Source organism: Entelurus aequoreus, linkage group LG07 (genome assembly GCF_033978785.1).
Source record: "Entelurus aequoreus isolate RoL-2023_Sb linkage group LG07, RoL_Eaeq_v1.1, whole genome shotgun sequence".
NCBI classification, from domain to species: domain Eukaryota; kingdom Metazoa; phylum Chordata; class Actinopteri; order Syngnathiformes; family Syngnathidae; genus Entelurus; species Entelurus aequoreus.
In genome coordinates, this window is record NC_084737.1 from 5896280 (window position 1) to 5915733 (window position 19454).

Here is a 19454-nt window from a genome sequence, read left to right on the forward strand (position 1 = left end):
ATCGTAGAGACACGAAACAAAAACCTCTATGTAGGTCTCACTCAGGACTACCACTGGACAAAAGTATTGGGACACCTAGGACTAGCACCTGCCAAAAGGCGGACCCGACCAACGCTGCTTGCAGCTTTAATTTCTTTTGTTTCTATCTGCGGTTAAGCCCGATGTTATCACGTTAGCTCCGTAGCTAAAGTGCTTCGTGGATGTATTGTCGTGGAGATAAAAGTCACTGTGAATGTCCATTTCGCGTTCTCGACTCTCATTTTCAAGAGGATATAGTATCCGAGGTGGTTTAAAATACAAATCCGTGATCCACAATAGAAAAAGGAGAGAGTGTGGAATCCAATGAGCCAGCTTGTACCTAAGTTACGGTCAGAGCGAAAAAAGATGCGTCCTGCACTGCACTCTAGTCCTTCACTCTCACGTTCCTCATCCACGAATCTTTCATCCTGGCTCAAATTAATGGGGTAATCGTCGCTTTCTCGGTCCGAATCGCTCTCGCTGCTGGTGTAAACAATGGGGAAATGTGAGGAGCCTTTCAACCTGTGACGTCACGCTACTTCCGGTACAGGCAAGGCTTTTTTTTTTATCAGCGAGCAAAAGTTGCAAACTTTATCGTCGATGTTCTCTACTAAATCCTTTCAGCAAAAATATGGCAATATCGCGAAATGATCAAGTATGACACATAGAATGGATCTGCTATCCCCGTTTAAATAAAAAAAAATCTTTTCAGTAGGCCTTTAAGATTTGTCTACATCCCTTCGTTGAAATAGGTGAAAAATAATGAATAAAGCAAACGATGAAAACTATATTTCAGATAAAAAATATATTTTTATTTACTCAATAATTACTTTTTTATTGTATTATTTGACTTTTTGAAAATAATATTTCCATGCCAAGCAGTTACAACTCAAGGTTGACTTTGAGACATTTTCATATGTTTGCACGTTCTCAGGTTTTCGCCCTTTTTCTAATTATTTATTCATCTCTAAATGTCTTTATTTTTAATGTCATTTACTTAGTACTCATTTATTTATTTGTTGGTGTAATTGATTGTATTCCTCTACAATGTTAAATAAGTAGAAGCCATCTATGTATTGTTACACATTCTCTCTTCTTGGGGCGGTATAGCTCGGTTGGTAGAGGGAGGGTTCCAGGTTCGATCCCCGGCTTCCGCCATCCTAGTCACTGCCGTTGTGTCCTTGGGCAAGGCACTTTACCCACCTGCTCCCAGTGCCACCCACACTGCTTTAAATGTAACTTACATATTGGCTTCCACTATTTAAAAGCGCTTTGAGTCACTAGAGAAAAAGCGCTATGTAAATATAATTCACTTCACTTCTTCTTATACAAAAGATGAACATTTAAACGAGCAAACAATCAGTAATTGTACCAGCACTGCAGGTGTTAAATGACATAACTGCACACATACGATGCACTTCACTCTAAATTGTTCCAAAAAGGGACAAGCGGTAGAAAATGGATGGATGGATGATAACTATGACCAGAATGTGTTGTTTTGTCTGTGCTAATGCTAAGCGTGCTAACACCAGCAGAGACCGGGACCTGACCTGGACAAAGGCGGCCATGTCGGGATCCTCCATGCTGCTCCTGACCGTCTCCACCAGCTTCCTGTTGGCCTCGATGCTGTCGCCGTAGCAACACGCCAGCAGCTGGGCGTGGCCTGTCTTCTCCTCCTCCTCAGAGCTGATTTGCTCCGTCATCGCCTTCACAGTGATGACAATTTCAATCAACTTTAAATAAATCAATTTAAATTAAATGTCCTCATTATTTCTAGTAATAGTACTAGGATCAATATATATATATATTTTTTATCATTAAATTGTTATTACCAACTACTCATATTAGTATTATATTTAATAATTGTTATTGTCATCGTAGTAACATGGAAGTCATGATGATTATTTTTGTTTTCAATATAATTATAATACTAATTATATTTGACACATAATTACTAATATTATTAGTAGTAGTTGCAGTAGTAATTGTACTGTTATGATAATATTAATTACTATATTACTATTATAGTATATTTAATAATAATGTGTATTATATCACTATTATACTTGTATTATTATATTTAAAAATAATTTGCAGTAGTAGCTGGACTGTCATAAAGATGATCATTTTGGTTATTATTAAACTAATCATATTATCATCATTATATTACATTTAATAATTTGTACTAATAGTAGCAGTTGTAGTGGTAGTTGTACTATCATTGTTATGATCTTTTTATTATCATTATGTTAGATGATGACAATTACAATGATTGGAAGTAGCAGTAGTAGATATACTATCATTATTAATATGATCATTTTGTTATTATTATCATAATAAAGTACTAATCATTATATTGTGTTCCTATATTAATATTTTAATATTTAATGAAAAGCAATATGATTCATATTTACATTATTCATAGAACATAAATAGTAATAAAATTATTATTATTATACAAAATAACTTTATAATTATATAATAAATAATAATAATAATTCCAATTGTATTATTCCTATATTAATAATTTTATATTTAATAAAAATTATTAGTAATATGATTAATATTTACATTATTAATAGAAAATAAATAGTAATAAAGTTAACATTATTATACAAAATAACTTTATAATTATATAATCAATAATAATAATAATAATAATAATGATGATAACGATTCCTATATGAATAATTTAATATTTAATGAAAATTATTAGTAATATGATTAATATTTACATTATTAATAGAAAATAAATAGTAATAAAGTTAACATTATTATACAAAATAACTTTATAACTATATAATCAATAATAATAATAATAATGATAACGATTCCTATATGAATAATTTAATATTTAATGACAATTATTAGTATAATGATTAATATTTACATTATCAATATAACATAAATAGTAAAAGTTATTATACGAAATAATTTTATAATTATATAATCAATAATAATAATAATAATAATAACGATTCCTATTTTATTATTCCTATATGAATAATTTAATATTTAATGAGAATTATTAGTAATATGATTAATATTTACATTATTAATAGAAAATAAATAGTAATAAAGTTATTATTATTATACAAAGTAACTTTATAATTATATAATCAATAACAATAATAATAATGATTCCTATTTTATTATTCCTATATTAATGATTTAATATTATTGAAAATTATTAATATTTACATGATTAATAAAAAATAAATAGTAATAAAGTTATTATTATTATTATTATTATACAATATAATTGATTGGCAACACTAAATTGGCCCTAGTGTGTGAATGTGAGTGTGAATGTTGTCTGTCTATCTGTGTTGGCCCTGCGATGAGGTGGCGACTTGTCCAGGGTGTACCCCACCTTCCGCCCGATTGTAGCTGAGATAGGCTCCAGCGGCCCCCGCGACCCCGAAGGGAATAAGCGGTAGAAAATGGATGGATGGAATATAACTTTATAATTATATAATCAATAATAATAATAATAATTCCTATTTTATTATTCCTATATTAATGATTTAATATTTATTGAAAATTATTAATATTTACATGATTAATATAAAATAAATAGTAATAAAGTTATTATTATTATTATACAATATAACTTTATAATTATATAATCAATAATAATAATAATAATTCCTATTTTATTATTCCTATATCAATAATCGTATGAAAATTATTAGTAATAGAATTAATATTTACATTATTAATAGTAAATAGTAATAAAATTATTATCATACAAAATACATTTATAATTATATAATCGATAACAATAATGACGATTCCTATTTTAGTATTTCTATATTAATAATTTACTATTTAATGACAATTATTAATATTTACATCATTAATATAAAATAAATAGTAATAAAGTTGTTATTATTATTATACAAAATAACTTTATAATTATATAATCAATAATAATAATAATTCCTATTTTATTATTCCTATATTAATGATTTAATTTTTATTGAAAATTATTAATATTTACATGATTAATATAAAATAAATAGTAATAAAGTTATTATTATTATTATACACTATAACTTTATAATTATATAATCAATAATAATAATAATAATTCCTATTTTATTATTCCTATATTAATAATTGTATGAAATGATTAGTAATAGAATTAATATTTACATTATTCATAGTAAATAGTAATAAAATTATTATCATACAAAATACATTTATAATTATATAATCGATAACAATAATGACGATTCCTATTTTAGTATTTCTATATTAATAATTTAATATTTAATGACAATTATTAATATTTACATCATTAATATAAAATAAATAGTAATAAAGTTGTTATTATTATTATACAAAATAACTTTATAATTATATAATCAATAATAATAATAATAATTCCTATTTTATTATTCCTATATTAATAATTTAATGAAAATGATTAGTAATATGATTAATATTTACATGATTAATAGTAAATAAATAGTAATAAAGTTATTATTATACAAAATAACTTCATAATTATATAATCAATAATAATAATAATCCCTATTATTATTTATTTATTCATTTTTGCATCATTTTTGACCTTGCGTCGTTCGTCCAGGATTGAAAATATTCGGCTGAACTTGTCACACACGTTCTGTTTGTGAGTCTTGGCGCTCTCCTGTAGAACACACACACACACGCACACACACACACACACACACACATACGCATGCACACACACACAATTAGGCTCCTCCCACTGTGGAATACTCCTGTAACATTGTGAAAAGTGTCCTGATTGCTTCCACAGCAGCAGCCTGGTCATGTGACTTGCCTCCATGCTCCTGCAGGTGTGGTCCAGCTGGTCAATCAAGGCTTGCACTTTGTGGTTGACCTCCAGCAGGGCAGACACGCCTTCCCTCAGCTCCTCCTTAGGACACAACAATACACCTGTCTTCACCTAGGTGCAGGTGTGCTTTGTACACATCAATAAATATGTCAATCCTATTTCAGTTGAAAAATTATGTCCCCAAGGGGGGGGGGGGGGGGGGGCGTGACAAAGACAATTTGGCACCTTTTCTTTGAACTGTTTTGTAACCAAATGCGACGGCTGTTTACGACCCCCGTCCCTTTAGAAACAGCTGTTGCCATGTAATCAGGGAAAGTCCAAATAAAAGAGGAGGTGTGCGACCTTTGGTCAGAGCGTGGTGGAAAACTGTACAAAGACTGTACAAAGAGAAGACTGTACAAAGACTGTACAAAGACTGTACAAAGAGAAGACTGTGCAAAGAGAAGACTGTACAAAGACTGTACAAAGAGAAGACTGTACAAAGACTGTACAAAGAGAAGACTGTGCAAAGAGAAGACTGTACAAAGACTGTACAAAGAGAAGACTACAGAGACTGTACAAAGAGAAGACTGTACAAAGACTGTGCAAAGAGAAGACTGTACAAAGAGAAGACTGTACAAAGACTGTACAAAGACTGTACAAAGAGAAGACTGTAAAAAGAGAAGACTGTACAAAGACTGTACAAAGACTGTACAAAGAGAAGACTGTACAAAGACTGTACAAAGACTGTACAAAGAGAAGACTGTACAAAGACTGTACAAAGACTGTACAAAGAGAAGACTGTACAAAGACTGTACAAAGAGAAGACTGTACAAAGACTGTACAAAGAGAAGACTGTACAAAGACTGTACAAAGACTGTACAAAGAGAAGACTGTACAAAGACTGTACAAAGAGAAGACTGTACAAAGAGAATACTGTACAAAGAGAAGACTGTACAAAGACTGTACAAAGAGAAGACTGTACAAAGACTGTACAAAGACTATACAAAGAGAAGACTGTACAAGGAGTACAGACCCGACGTTTCTCCTCAATGAGCCAAATTGAATTCTGTCTCTGTTTAATTCCTTGCTTCTTGTCTGTTTAATAAATGCCATCAGTGTTTGAACCTGACAAATAGCATCCATGGAAAGATTTGATGACCAATATATGAACCACGAGTGATTGATTGATTGATTGATTGATTGATTGATTGATGAGGTCTACCTTCTTTTTCTGGAGGACGTGGTCCAGAGGCTGCACCTGACAGGACTGATGTTGTCCAAAGACCTTGCAGAGGGAGCAGGTGGGCAGCTGGCACGTCATGCAGTAGATGTTGACCTTCTCGCCGTGGTGCTCGGAGCATGTGACCTCGGCAGGAAGTGAGGGTGGGACGGCGACGGGCCTGGACAGGAAGTCATGACTCTCATGTTCGACGCCATCCTCCGTATTTGCTTTTTTTAGTCACCTGCTGGCGTCACTGCCGACTTCCTGCTTGTAGATGTCCACGATGTTCTCCACCAGGAGGTTCCGCTGCAGGCCGAAGACCCCGTGGCGGTCCAGGATCACCTCGTGCCGACACGACGGGCAGCGGAAGCGTCCGCTGTGGACGGCCATGGTGGTGCGGGCCTGAAACAAGGACGGCTGCACAAAGTCTTGTCTCAAACACTCAATGTTCCTTTGACCAAAGCTAACAGCTGGAAATGAAAATAAACATGACGTTTCCTCACATGAATCAAGAAAACAAACATCTAGTCCAATGTTTTTCAACCACTGTGCCGCGGCACACTAGTGTACCGTGAGATACAGTCTGGTGTGCCGTGGGAGATTACCTCATTTCACCTATTTGGGTTAAAAATAGTTTTTGTAAAGCAGTAATTAAAGTCTGCAAATGATGTGTTGTTGTTGAGTGTCGGCAGAGTAACCGTGTAATACTCTTCCACATCAGTAGGTGGCAGCAGGTAGCTAATTGCTTTGTAGATGTGGGAAACAGCGGGAGGCAGGGTGCAGGTAAAAAGGTGTCTAATGCTTAAACCGAAAATAAACAAAAGGTGAGTGCCCCTAAGAAAAGGCATTGAAGCTTAGGGAAGGCTATGCAGAACTAAACTAAAAATTAACTGGCTGCAAAGTAAACAAAAACAGAATGCTGGACGACAGCAAAGACTTACTGTGGAGCAAAGACGGCGTCCACAATGTACATCCGAACATGACATGACAATCAACAATGTCCCCACAAAGAAGGATAAAAACAACTGAAAGTTTAGATACGTATTTGTCTTTTCTTGTTTTGACAGTTTAGATACCTATTTGTCTTTTCTTGTTTTGACAGTTTAGATACGTATTTGTCTTTTCTTGTTTTGACAGTTTAGATACCTATTTGTCTTTTCTTGTTTTGACAGTTTAGATACCTATTTGTCTTTTCTTGTTTTGACAGTTTAGATACCTATTTGTCTTTTCTTGTTTTGACAGTTTAGATACGTATTTGTCTTTTCTTGTTTTGACAGTTTAGATACCTATTTGTCTTTTCTTGTTTTGACAGTTTAGATACCTATTTGTCTTTTCTTGTTTTGACAGTTTAGATACCTATTTGTCTTTTCTTGTTTTGACCGTTTAGATACCTATTTGTCTTTTCTTGTTTTGACAGTTTAGATACCTATTTGTCTTTTCTTGTTTTGACACTTTAGATACCTATTTGTCTTTTCTTGTTTTGACAGTTTAGATACCTATTTGTCTTTTCTTGTTTTGACAGTTTAGATACCTATTTGTCTTTTCTTGTTTTGACAGTTTAGATACCTATTTGTCTTTTCTTGTTTTGACAGTTTAGATACCTATTTGTCTTTTCTTGTTTTGACAGTTTAGATACCTATTTGTCTTTTCTTGTTTTGACAGTTTAGATACCTATTTGTCTTTTCTTGTTTTGACACTTTAGATACCTATTTGTCTTTTCTTGTTTTGACACTTTAGATACCTATTTGTCTTTTCTTGTTTTGACAGTTTAGATACCTATTTGTCTTTTCTTGTTTTGACAGTTTAGATACCTATTTGTCTTTTCTAATTTTCACAGTTTAGATACCTATTTGTCTTTTCTTGTTTTGACAGTTTAGATACCTATTTGTCTTTTCTTGTTTTGACAGTTTAGATACCTATTTGTCTTTTCTTGTTTTGACAGTTTAGATACCTATTTGTCTTTTCTTGTTTTGACAGTTTAGATACCTATTTGTCTTTTCTTGTTTTGACAGTTTAGATACCTATTTGTCTTTTCTTGTTTTGACAGTTTAGATACCTATTTGTCTTTTCTTGTTTTGACAGTTTAGATACCTATTTGTCTTTTCTTGTTTTTACAGTTTAGATACGTATTTGTCTTTTCCTGTTTTGACAGTTTAGATACCTATTTGTATTTTCTTGTTTTGACAGTTTAGATACCTATTTGTCTTTTCCTGTTTTGACAGTTTAGATACGTATTTGTCTTTTCTTGTTTTGACAGTTTAGATACGTATTTGTCTTTTCTTATTTTGACAGTTTGGATACGTATTTGTCTTTTCTTGTTTTGACAGTTTAGACACCTATTTGTCTTTTCTTGTTTTGACAGTTTAGATATGTATTTGTCTTTTCTTGTTTTTACAGTTTAGATACCTATTTGTCTTTTCCTGTTTTGACAGTTTAGATACGTATTTGTCTTTTCTTATTTTGACAGTTTGGATACGTATTTGTCTTTTCTTGTTTTGACAGTTTAGACACCTATTTGTCTTTTCTTGTTTTGACAGTTTAGATATGTATTTGTCTTTTCTTGTTTTTACAGTTTAGATACCTATTTGTCTTTTCTTGTTTTGACAGTTTAGATACGTATTTATCTTTTCTTGTTTTGACAGTTTAGATACGTATTTGTCTTTTCTTGTTTTTACAGTTTAGATACGTATTTGTCTTTTCTTGTTTTGACAGTTTAGATACGTATTTGTCTTTTCCTGTTTTGACAGTTTAGATACCTATTTGTCTTTTCCTGTTTTGACAGTTTAGATACGTATTTGTCTTTTCCTGTTTTGACAGTTTAGATACCTATTTGTCTTTTCTTGTTTTGACAGTTTAGATACGTATTTGTCTTTTCTTGTTTTGACAGTGTAGATACGTATTTGTCTTTTCTTGTTTTGACAGTTTAGATACATATTTGTCTTTTCTTGTTTTGACAGTTTAGATACCTATTTGTCTTTTCTTGTTTTGACAGTTTAGATACGTATTTGTCTTTTCCTGTTTCGACAGTTTAGATACGTATTTGTCTTTCCCTGTTTTGACAGTTTAGATACGTATTTTTCTTTTCTTGTTTTGACAGTTTAGATACGTATTTGTCTTTTCTTGTTTTGACAGTTTAGATACGTATTTTTCTTTTCTTATTTTGACAGTTTAGATACCTATTTGTCTTTTCTTGTTTTGACAGTTTAGATACCTATTTGTCTTTTCTTGTTTTGACAGTTTAGATACCTATTTGTCTTTTCTTGTTTTGACAGTTTAGATACGTATTTGTCTTTTCTTGTTTTGACAGTTTAGATACGTATTTGTCTTTTCTTGTTTTGACAGTTTAGATACGTATTTGTCTTTTCTTATTTTGACAGTTTGGATACGTATTTGTCTTTTCTTGTTTTGACAGTTTAGACACCTATTTGTCTTTTCTTGTTTTGACAGTTTAGATACCTATTTGTCTTTTCTTGTTTTTACAGTTTAGATACGTATTTGTCTTTTCTTGTTTTGACAGTTTAGATACGTATTTGTCTTTTCTTGTTTTGACAGTTTAGATACGTATTTGTCTTTTCTTATTTTGACAGTTTGGATACGTATTTGTCTTTTCTTGTTTTGACAGTTTGGACACCTATTTGTCTTTTCTTGTTTTGACAGTTTAGATACGTATTTGTCTTTTCTTGTTTTGACAGTTTAGATACCTATTTGTCTTTTCCTGTTTTGACAGTTTAGATACGTATTTGTCTTTTCTTGTTTTGACAGTTTAGATACGTATTTGTCTTTTCTTGTTTTGACAGTTTAGATACGTATTTGTCTTTTCTTGTTTTTACAGTTTAGATACCTATTTGTCTTTTCCTGTTTTGACAGTTTAGATACCTATTTGTCTTTTCTTGTTTTGACAGTTTAGATACCTATTTGTCTTTTCTTGTTTTGACAGTTTAGATACGTATTTGTCTTTTCCTGTTTTGACAGTTTAGATACGTATTTGTCTTTTCCTGTTTTGACAGTTTAGATACCTATTTGTCTTTTCTTGTTTTGACAGTTTAGATACGTATTTTTCTTTTCTTGTTTTGACAGTTTAGATACCTATTTTTCTTTTCTTGTTTTGACAGTTTAGATACGTATTTTTCTTTTCTTTTTTTGACAGTTTAGATACCTATTTGTCTTTTCTTGTTTTGACAGTTTAGATACCTATTTGTCTTTTCTTGTTTTGACAGTTTAGATACGTATTTGTCTTTTCTTGTTTTGACAGTTTAGATACCTATTTGTCTTTTCTTGTTTTGACAGTTTAGATACCTATTTGTCTTTTCTTGTTTTGACAGTTTAGATACGTATTTGTCTTTTCCTGTTTTGACAGTTTAGATACGTATTTGTCTTTTCTTGTTTTGACAGTTTAGATACCTATTTGTCTTTTCTTGTTTTGACAGTTTAGATACGTATTTTTCTTTTCTTGTTTTGACAGTTTAGATACGTATTTGTCTTTTCCTGTTTTGACAGTTTAGATACGTATTTGTCTTTTCTTGTTTTGACAGTTTAGATACGTATTTGTCTTTTCTTGTTTTGACAGTTTAGATACGTATTTGTCTTTTCTTGTTTTGACAGTTTAGATACCTATTTGTCTTTTCTTATTTTGACAGTTTAGATACGTATTTGTCTTTTCCTGTTTTGTTCCTGTCCCGCGCTCTTATTTTCTAGTTTCCACTTCCTTGTCTTTGCAGCACCTTTACTTTGTTTGCCAGCACCTCTTCTCCTTTGTAACCAAGTCTATCTAGGGTTTGTTGTGCACTCCCGGCTGCACTAGCCTTTTGTTTTTTCGTATACTTAACACCTTTGACCTGTTTTCGCTGTCTCCTGCTGCATCTTGGGGTCATGACAACTATTGCTACTGCCATGCAGCCAGAGAGAAAAGTGCACAAAATAACATATTTTAAATGATTATTATTATTATTATTATCATATTTAGGGCTTGAGCTCTACTAACATTTTAAGACTGACCTGTAAAGTCCTGACTACAACCTAAACATACAGTATATTATTTATTGCATAAATAATATTTAGATTTGCTTAAATAAATCATTCATACATAAAATGTACAATTAAAAAATGTATTCTACATAAAAAATGTGATATAAATAAAAATACATTGAAATGAACCAATTAAATAAAAAAGTAAAACTAAGAAATATATGATTTGTTGAAATATAATTGTTGAAATGATGTGTCCAGACTGTAAATGATGGAAGTTTTCTATTCTTGCAACGTGTGTTCCTTTGAATGATGACGCTAATTAGCAATTAGCGTCATCAGGGCAGCTGTTGTGGAAAAGCCGGCAGCACGAGTGCCGACAGACGGAGAGAGCGCAGAGAGACTACGGCGGGCTGGAAATAGTTTCATGTAAGCCTCAGCTGCTGCCCAGCGCCCGGGTTCTGGTCTTTGGACTTCAATCAGATCCAGCTCACAATGGAGACTCAAATAACCTTGCATGGACGTTAGGAGTGAAGAGAGGAGAATAATAATAATAATACTAATATAATAATAAATGACATCATTATAATAATTATACCATTTTGTTTTTGTAAGATAGGGAGTTCAAAATGCAAATGAGGTGGTGCACACACCTGGTAGAGGTGGTGAAGGTGCAAATGAGGTGGTGCACACACCTGGTAGAGGTGGTCAAGGTGAGACTTAGTGATATGCAAATGAGGTGGTGCACACACCTGGTAGAGGTGGTGAAGGTGCAAATGAGGTGGTGCACACACCTGGTAGAGGTGGTCAAGGTGAGACTTGGTGATATGCAAATGAGGTGGTGCACACACCTGGTAGAGGTGGTCAAGGTGCAAATGAGGTGGTGCACACACCTGGTAGAGGTGGTCAAGGTGAGACTTAGTGATATGCAAATGAGGTGGTGCACACACCTGGTAGAGGTGGTGAAGGTGCAAATGAGGTGGTGCACACACCTGGTAGAGGTGGTCAAGGTGAGACTTGGTGATATGCAAATGAGGTGGTGCACACACCTGGTAGAGGTGGTCAAGGTGCAAATGAGGTGGTGCACACACCTGGTAGAGGTGGTCAAAGTGCAAATGAAGTGGTGCACACACCTGGTAGAGGTGGTGAAGGTGAGACTTAGTGATGTGGTGCACACACCTGGTAGAGGTGGTGAAGGTGAGACTTAGTGATGTGGTGCACACACCTGGTAGAGGTGGTCAAGGTGAGACTTAGTGATGTGCAAATGAGGTGGTGCACACACCTGGTAGAGGTGGTCAAGGTGCAAATGAGGTGGTGCACACACCTGGTAGAGGTGGTGAAGGTGCAAATGAGGTGGTGCACACACCTGGTAGAGGTGGTGAAGGTGAGACTTAGTGATGTGGTGCACACACCTGGTAGAGGTGGTGAAGGTGCAAATGAGGTTGTGCACACACCTGGTAGAGGTGGTGAAGGTGAGACTTAGTGATGTGGTGCACACACCTGGTAGAGGTGGTGCACACACCTGGTAGAGGTGGTGAAGGTGAGACTTAGTGAGGTGGTGCACACACCTGGTAGAGGTGGTGAAGGTGAGACTTAGTGAGGTGGTGCACACACCTGGTAGAGGTGGTGAAGGTGAGACTTAGTGAGGTGGTGCACACACCTGGTAGAGGTGGTGAAGGTGAGACTTAGTGAGGTGGTGCACACACCTGGTAGAGGTGGTGAAGGTGAGACTTAGTGATGTGGTGCACACACCTGGTAGAGGTGGTGAAGGTGAGACTTAGTGATGTGGTGCACACACCTGGTAGAGGTGGTTGGCACACTTCCTGCACAGGTTGTGCTGACAGGGCAGGATGACCACGGGCTTCTGGAGCAGCTGCAAGCAGATTGGACACGTCAGCTGCTTCTCTAGCCCCGCCTCTCTCTCTGCCCCGCCCCCTCCGCCCTGCTGGCTCAGAGACATGGTCAAGGACCTGCAGGTGAAAGGTCAAACATGGTTTATATTTAAACAACTAATCCATGACCAAATATTGAATAATCAAGTAGTACGGCTCTTAGTGGTAGTCCTAGTTAGCTAGCTGATAGTGGATATAGTCCTAGTTTAGTTGGTAGCGTGTAGCTATTAATGTGTAGTTATAGTTAGCAACTAGTACTGCGTAGTTATTGGATATGGTCAAAGTTTAGTTAGGGAATATTAATGGACTGTACAGCTAATACTGGTATACACGTGTATATATACATACATATATATATACATATATATATATGTATATATATATCTATATATATATCTATATATATATATATATAGATATATATATACATACACACATATATATACATACATATATATATACTATATATATATATAAACATACATATATATATATATATATATATTCATACATATATATAGTCCTAGTTTAGTTAGTACATGTAGCTATTAATGGTAGTCGTAGTTAGCTAGTTTGTAAGCATGAGGGCAAGTACTGTAGAAGTTAGCTAGCAGGTAGTGTGTAGCTCGATATAGATGGTAGTCATAGTTAGTTAGCTGATAGCGTGTAGTTATTGGATATAGTCATAATTTAGCGTAAAACTATTACTGGTAGTCATAGTTAACTAGCTGGAAGTGTGTAGCTAGTGATTGGTGGTAGTCATAGTTAACTAGCTGGTAGCGTGTAGCTAGTGATTAGTGGTAGACATAGTTAACTAGCTGGTAGCGTGTAGCTAGTGATTGGTGGTAGTCATAGTTAACTAGCTGGTAGCATGTAGCTAGTGATTGGTGGTAGTCATAGTTAACTAGCTGGTAGCTTGTAGCTAGTGATTGGTGGTAGTCAGAGTTAACTAGCTGGAAGTGTGTAGCTAGTGATTGGTGGTAGTCATAGTTAACTAGCTGGTAGCGTGTAGCTAGTGATTGGTGGTAGTCATAATTAACTAGCTGGTAGTGTTTAGCTAGTGATTGGTGGTAGTCATAATTAACTAGCTGGTAGCGTTTAGCTAGTGATTGGTGGTAGTCATAATTAACTAGCTGGTAGCATTTAGCTAGTGATTGGTGGTAGTCATAATTAACTAGCTGGTAGCGTTTAGCTAGTGATTGGTGGTAGTCATAATTAACTAGCTGGTAGCGTTTAGCTAGTGATTGGTGGTAGTCATCGTTAAGTAGCTGGTAGCATGTAGCTAGTGATTGGTGGTAGTCATAGTTAACTAGCTGGTAGCATGTAGCTAGTGATTGGTGACATTCATAGTTAACTAGCTGGTAGCATGTAGCTAGTGACTGGTGGTAGTCATAGTTAACTAGCTGGTAGCTAGTTATTATACTCCATGTTCTGCTCTTGTGTCAGAAGCAAATGAAAGAAAGTAAAGACACACATTTAAATACACAACAACACACTTTACACAACAACACACTTTTAAATACACAACAACACACAACAACACAGATTTAAATACACAACAACACTTTAAATACACAACAACACACAACAACACAGATTTAAATACACAACAACACACTTTAAATACACAACACACATTTAAATACACAACAACACACTTTAAATACACAATAACACTTTAAATACACAACAACACACTTTAAATACACAACAACACATTTAAATACACAACAACACATTTAAATACACAACAACACACTTTAAATACACAACAACACACTTTAAATACACAACACACATTTAAATACACGACAACACCCTTTAAATACACGACAACACCCTTTAAATACACAACAACACAAATTTAAATACACAACAACACACTTTAAATACACAACAACACACTTTAAATACACAACAACACACTTTGAATACACAACAACACACTTTAAATACACAACGACACACTTTGAATACACAACAACACACTTTGAATACACAACAACACACTTTAAATACACAACAACACACTTTAAATACACAAAAACACACTTTTAAATACACAACAACACACTTTAAATACACAACACAAATTTAAATACACAACAACACACTTTAAATACATAACAACACACATTTAAATACATAACAACACACATTTGAATACACAACAACACACTTTAAATACACAACACACATTTAAATACAACACACATTGAAATACACAACAACACACTTTAAATACACAACAACACACATTTAAATACACAACAACACACTTTAAATACACAACAACACACATTTAGATACACAACAACACACTTTATATACACAACAACACACATTGAATACACAACAACACACTTTATATACACAACAACACACATTTAAATACACAACAACACGCTTTATATACACAACAACACACATTAAATACACAACAACACACTTTATATACACAACAACACACATTAAATACACAACAACACGCTTTATATACACAACAACACACATTAAATACACAACAACACACTGACATGAAATACAAAACATGTTTTACCTTATTTAGAAGATGATCTTCTCTCTCCAGCAGCTCTTCTAGAAATGAATGACAACCTTCTTCCTTCTGTGGTGTGTGTGTGTGTGTGTGTGTGTGTGTGTGTGTGTGTGTGTGTGTGTGTGTGTGTGTGTGTGTGTGTGTGTGTGTGTGTGTGTGTGTGTGTGTGTGTGAGACAACTAAGAGCAGCTCCTGGGACACTGAGCTAAATCTGCCTTGGTGGGGGTGAGTTGGGGGGGGGGTGTGGCACTTGGTAGGTCACGTGGTGTATGACCACACCCCTTTCTCATCATCACCTTCAACTATCAGCAACATTTTGTGTGCTTCTTCACACACACACACACACACACACACACACACACACACACACACACACACACACACACACACACTTTCATGTTTGTGCATGCTCACCCCTGACCCCATCCCACACACACACACACACACACACACACACACACACACACACACACACACACACACACACACACACACACACACACCATATGAGGCAGTGACAAATCGGGCCACACTCTCAGGTGTCACACTGACACACAATCATGAAGACCCTGGTGACTCAGGTCACATGACCCTCACTCAGCACAAACACACACACACTTACACGACATTGCTACACACTCAGCACAAACACACACACTATTGCTACACACTCATCACAAACATACACTTTCACACTATTGCTACACACTCAGCATAAACACACACACTTACACCACATGGCTACACACTCAGCATAAACACACACTATTGCTACACACTCATCACAAACATACACTTTCACACTATTGCTACACACTCAGCATAAACACACACACTTACACCACATGGCTACACACTCAGCATAAACACACACTATTGCTACACACCAGTGACGTGCGGTGAGGTTCATGGCTGGTGAGGCACTGACTTCATCACAGTCACATTTACAAACATATGAACCCTAAAGAGTATCTTATTCACCATTTGATTGGCAGCAATTAACGGGTTGTGTTTAAAATCTCATACCAGCATTCTTCCCTGCTTGGCACTCAGCATCAAGGCTTGGAATTGGGGGTTAAATCCCCAAAAATTATTCCCGGGCGCGGCGCCGCTGCTGCCCACTGCTCCCCTCACCTTCCAGGGGGTGAACAAGGGGATGGGTCAAATGCACCTGCCTCTAGTGACCGCACGTCACTGGATTAAGGGCTATATAAATAAACTTTGATTGATTGATGACATTAACTAAAATGTGGAATATTCCAACATAGTCCACAGGAAGTTGCATCATTCATGAACACTCATTTGTGTTTGATGATATTATTACATCATCTCAGCACAATTCTGTTATTTCAATCTTTTTTTTTTTTTTTTTTTGGTGTTATTCATAAAATATATTTGTTGTTAAATTACTTGAATGTGCTTTTTTTATTGATATACTCTAGCTCAGGGGTCACCAACGCGGTGCCCGCGGGCACCAGGTAGCCCGTAAGGACCAGATGAGTAGCAAGCTGGCCTGTTCTAAAAATAGCTCAAATAGCAGCACTTACCAGTGAGCTGCCTCTATTTTTTTAAATTTTATTTATTTACTAGCAAGCTGGTCTCGCTTTGCCCGACATTTTTAATTCTAAGAGAGACAAAACTCAAATAGAATTTGAAAATCCAAGAAAATATTTTAAAGACTTGGTCTTCACTTGTTTAAATAAATTCATTAATTTTTTTACTTTGCTTCTTATAACTTTTAGAAAGACTATTTTAGAGAAAAAATACAACCTTAAAAATGATTTTGGGATTTTTAAACACATATACCTTTTTACCTTTTGAATTCCTTCCTCTTCTTTCCTGACAATTTAAATCAATGTTCAAGTACATTTATTTTTTTTCTTGTAAAGAATAATGAATACATTTTAATTTAATTCTTCATTTTAGCTTCTGTTTTTTCGACGAAGAATATTTGTGAAATATTTCTTCAAACTTATTATGATTAAAATAAAATAAAAATATTCTGGCAAATCTAGAAAATCTGTAGAATCAAATTTAAATCTTATTTCAAAGTCTTTTTAATTTCTTTAAAAAATGTTGTTCTGGAAAATCTAGAAGAAATAATGATTTGTCTTTGTTAGAAATATAGCTTGGTCCAATTTGTTATATATTCTAACAAAGTGTAAATTGGATTTTAACCTATTTAAAACATGTTATGAAAATTCTAAAATTAATCTTAATCAGGAAAAATTACTAATGATGTTCCATAAATTCTTTTTAAAAAAATTTTCAAAAAGATTCGAATTAGCTAGTTTTTCTCTTCTTTTTTTCGGTTGAATTTTGAATTTTAAAGAGTCGAAATTGAAGATAAACTATGTTTCTAAATTTAATTGTCATTTTTTTCGTGTTTTGTCCGCTTTTAAACCGTTCAATTAAGTGTAAATATCATTAATTATTAATAATAACATAGATTTAAAGGTAAATTGAGCAAATTGGCTATTTCTGGCAATTTATTTAAGTGTGTATCAAACTGGTAGCTCTTCGCATTCATCAGTACCCAAGAAGTAGCTCTTGCTTTCAAAAAGGTTGGTGACCCCTGCTCTAGCTTTTAGATAGAGCCCCTTTTAGAGCAGCTGCAAAAAGTCAGTGTTAAAAAACAAGGGGAAAAAAATACAAAAATGAGGGGTATTTTACTTGAACTAAGCAAAATTATCTGCCAATAGAACAAGAAAATTTGGCTTGTCAAGACTTTCCAAAACAAGTTAAATTAGCTAACCTCAATGAACCCAAAAATAGCTTCAAATAAGTATATTCTCACTAATAACAAGTGCACTTTTCTTGGTAGAAAAAACCCAAATATGAGACCTTTTTGCTCAATATGTTGAAAAATATTCTTAAATGAAGTAAATGCTAGTGCCATTATCTTGACATAATGATATGCGCTCGGCATTACATTTCTTGAAAGCAGCAAACTTATACTAAAAACTAGTTTATTGTTCTTAATGGAAAGGCAACAAGGCAACATCTTGTTACTCTCGGGGTCTCCTAGCCGCTCAGGCAAATTATATTGTCTAAAAATGCATTTTTCCATGGATAACATGACATCATCATGCCAAGTGCATGCTCTTTCAGTCATTAGTGCACAAGGAATATATATATATATATATATATATATATATATATATATATATATATATATATATATATATATATATATATATATATATATATATATATATATATATATATTTACAGCCAGCCCCCCGGCCAAATTTTTTTTAATTGTATTTTTGAAGAATTTACCTGAATGTGCATGAACTATTTCTGTTCAAAATTGTTTGAAATGTTGAAATATGAACTGTCAGTTTACTGTACTGTGCCAACTGTACTACTATATGAGTACGTGTTTTCTATTGTTTCATTGAAAATAAAACAGCAAAGTCCATTTGGCTGTCATCTGTTTTAATTATGAGACACAATGATTTTTTATTTCACGCTTGAAATGAGACAATTTTACTTTGAAAAAAGTAGTTTTATACTTGTGAGTGTTGATGACACAGCTTTGCAACACTTGATATTCTAGTTTCAAGCATGTTTGACTCAATATAGCTCATCACATCTCAGCAACAAGCTGTAATATCTTACTGACATCATTTAGGATCATTTTCCACCCCGGATCCCACCTCACTCCTACCCACTTCTCCAAAGTGGGCTGGCTCAGGGTGGAGGACAGAGTAAAACAACTTGCACTGAGCCTGGTCTATAAAATCCGCTACACCTCCCTGATACCGAAGTACATGTCAAACTACTTCCTTAACGTAAATGACCGCTATAACCACAACACCAGGGGGAGCTCCACTAACCACGTTAAACCCAGATTCCCATCTAACAAAGGTCTTAACTAGAGATGTCCGATAATATCGGTCTGCCGATATTACCGGCCGATAAATGCGTTAAAATGTAATATCGGAAATTATCGGTATCGGTTTTTTTTATTATCAGTATCGTTTT

The 19454-nt window shown here is 34.2% G+C and overlaps 1 protein-coding gene across 2 annotated transcripts in view; it reads right to left on the reverse strand.

Annotated features, from left to right (window-relative positions):
• Positions 1-15452, reverse strand: part of LOC133653319 (tripartite motif-containing protein 54-like) — a 34217-nt gene extending 18765 nt beyond the window's left edge. The window contains exons 1-6 of one of the 2 annotated variants that reach the window (XM_062052480.1): positions 12814-15452; positions 6292-6467; positions 6051-6228; positions 4832-4927; positions 4598-4675; positions 1569-1724 (exon numbers count right to left, since the gene is read on the reverse strand). In XM_062052480.1, the coding sequence (XP_061908464.1) occupies positions 1569-1724; positions 4598-4675; positions 4832-4927; positions 6051-6228; positions 6292-6467; positions 12814-12975 (846 nt within the window). In that variant the 5' untranslated portion in view covers positions 12976-15452. Of the gene's footprint in view, positions 1-1568; positions 1725-4597; positions 4676-4831; positions 4928-6050; positions 6229-6291; positions 6468-6553; positions 6880-12813 lie in introns of those variants that run through there. The other variant, XM_062052481.1, reaches the window with a different exon arrangement.
• Positions 15453-19454: the final 4002 nt, after the last annotated feature.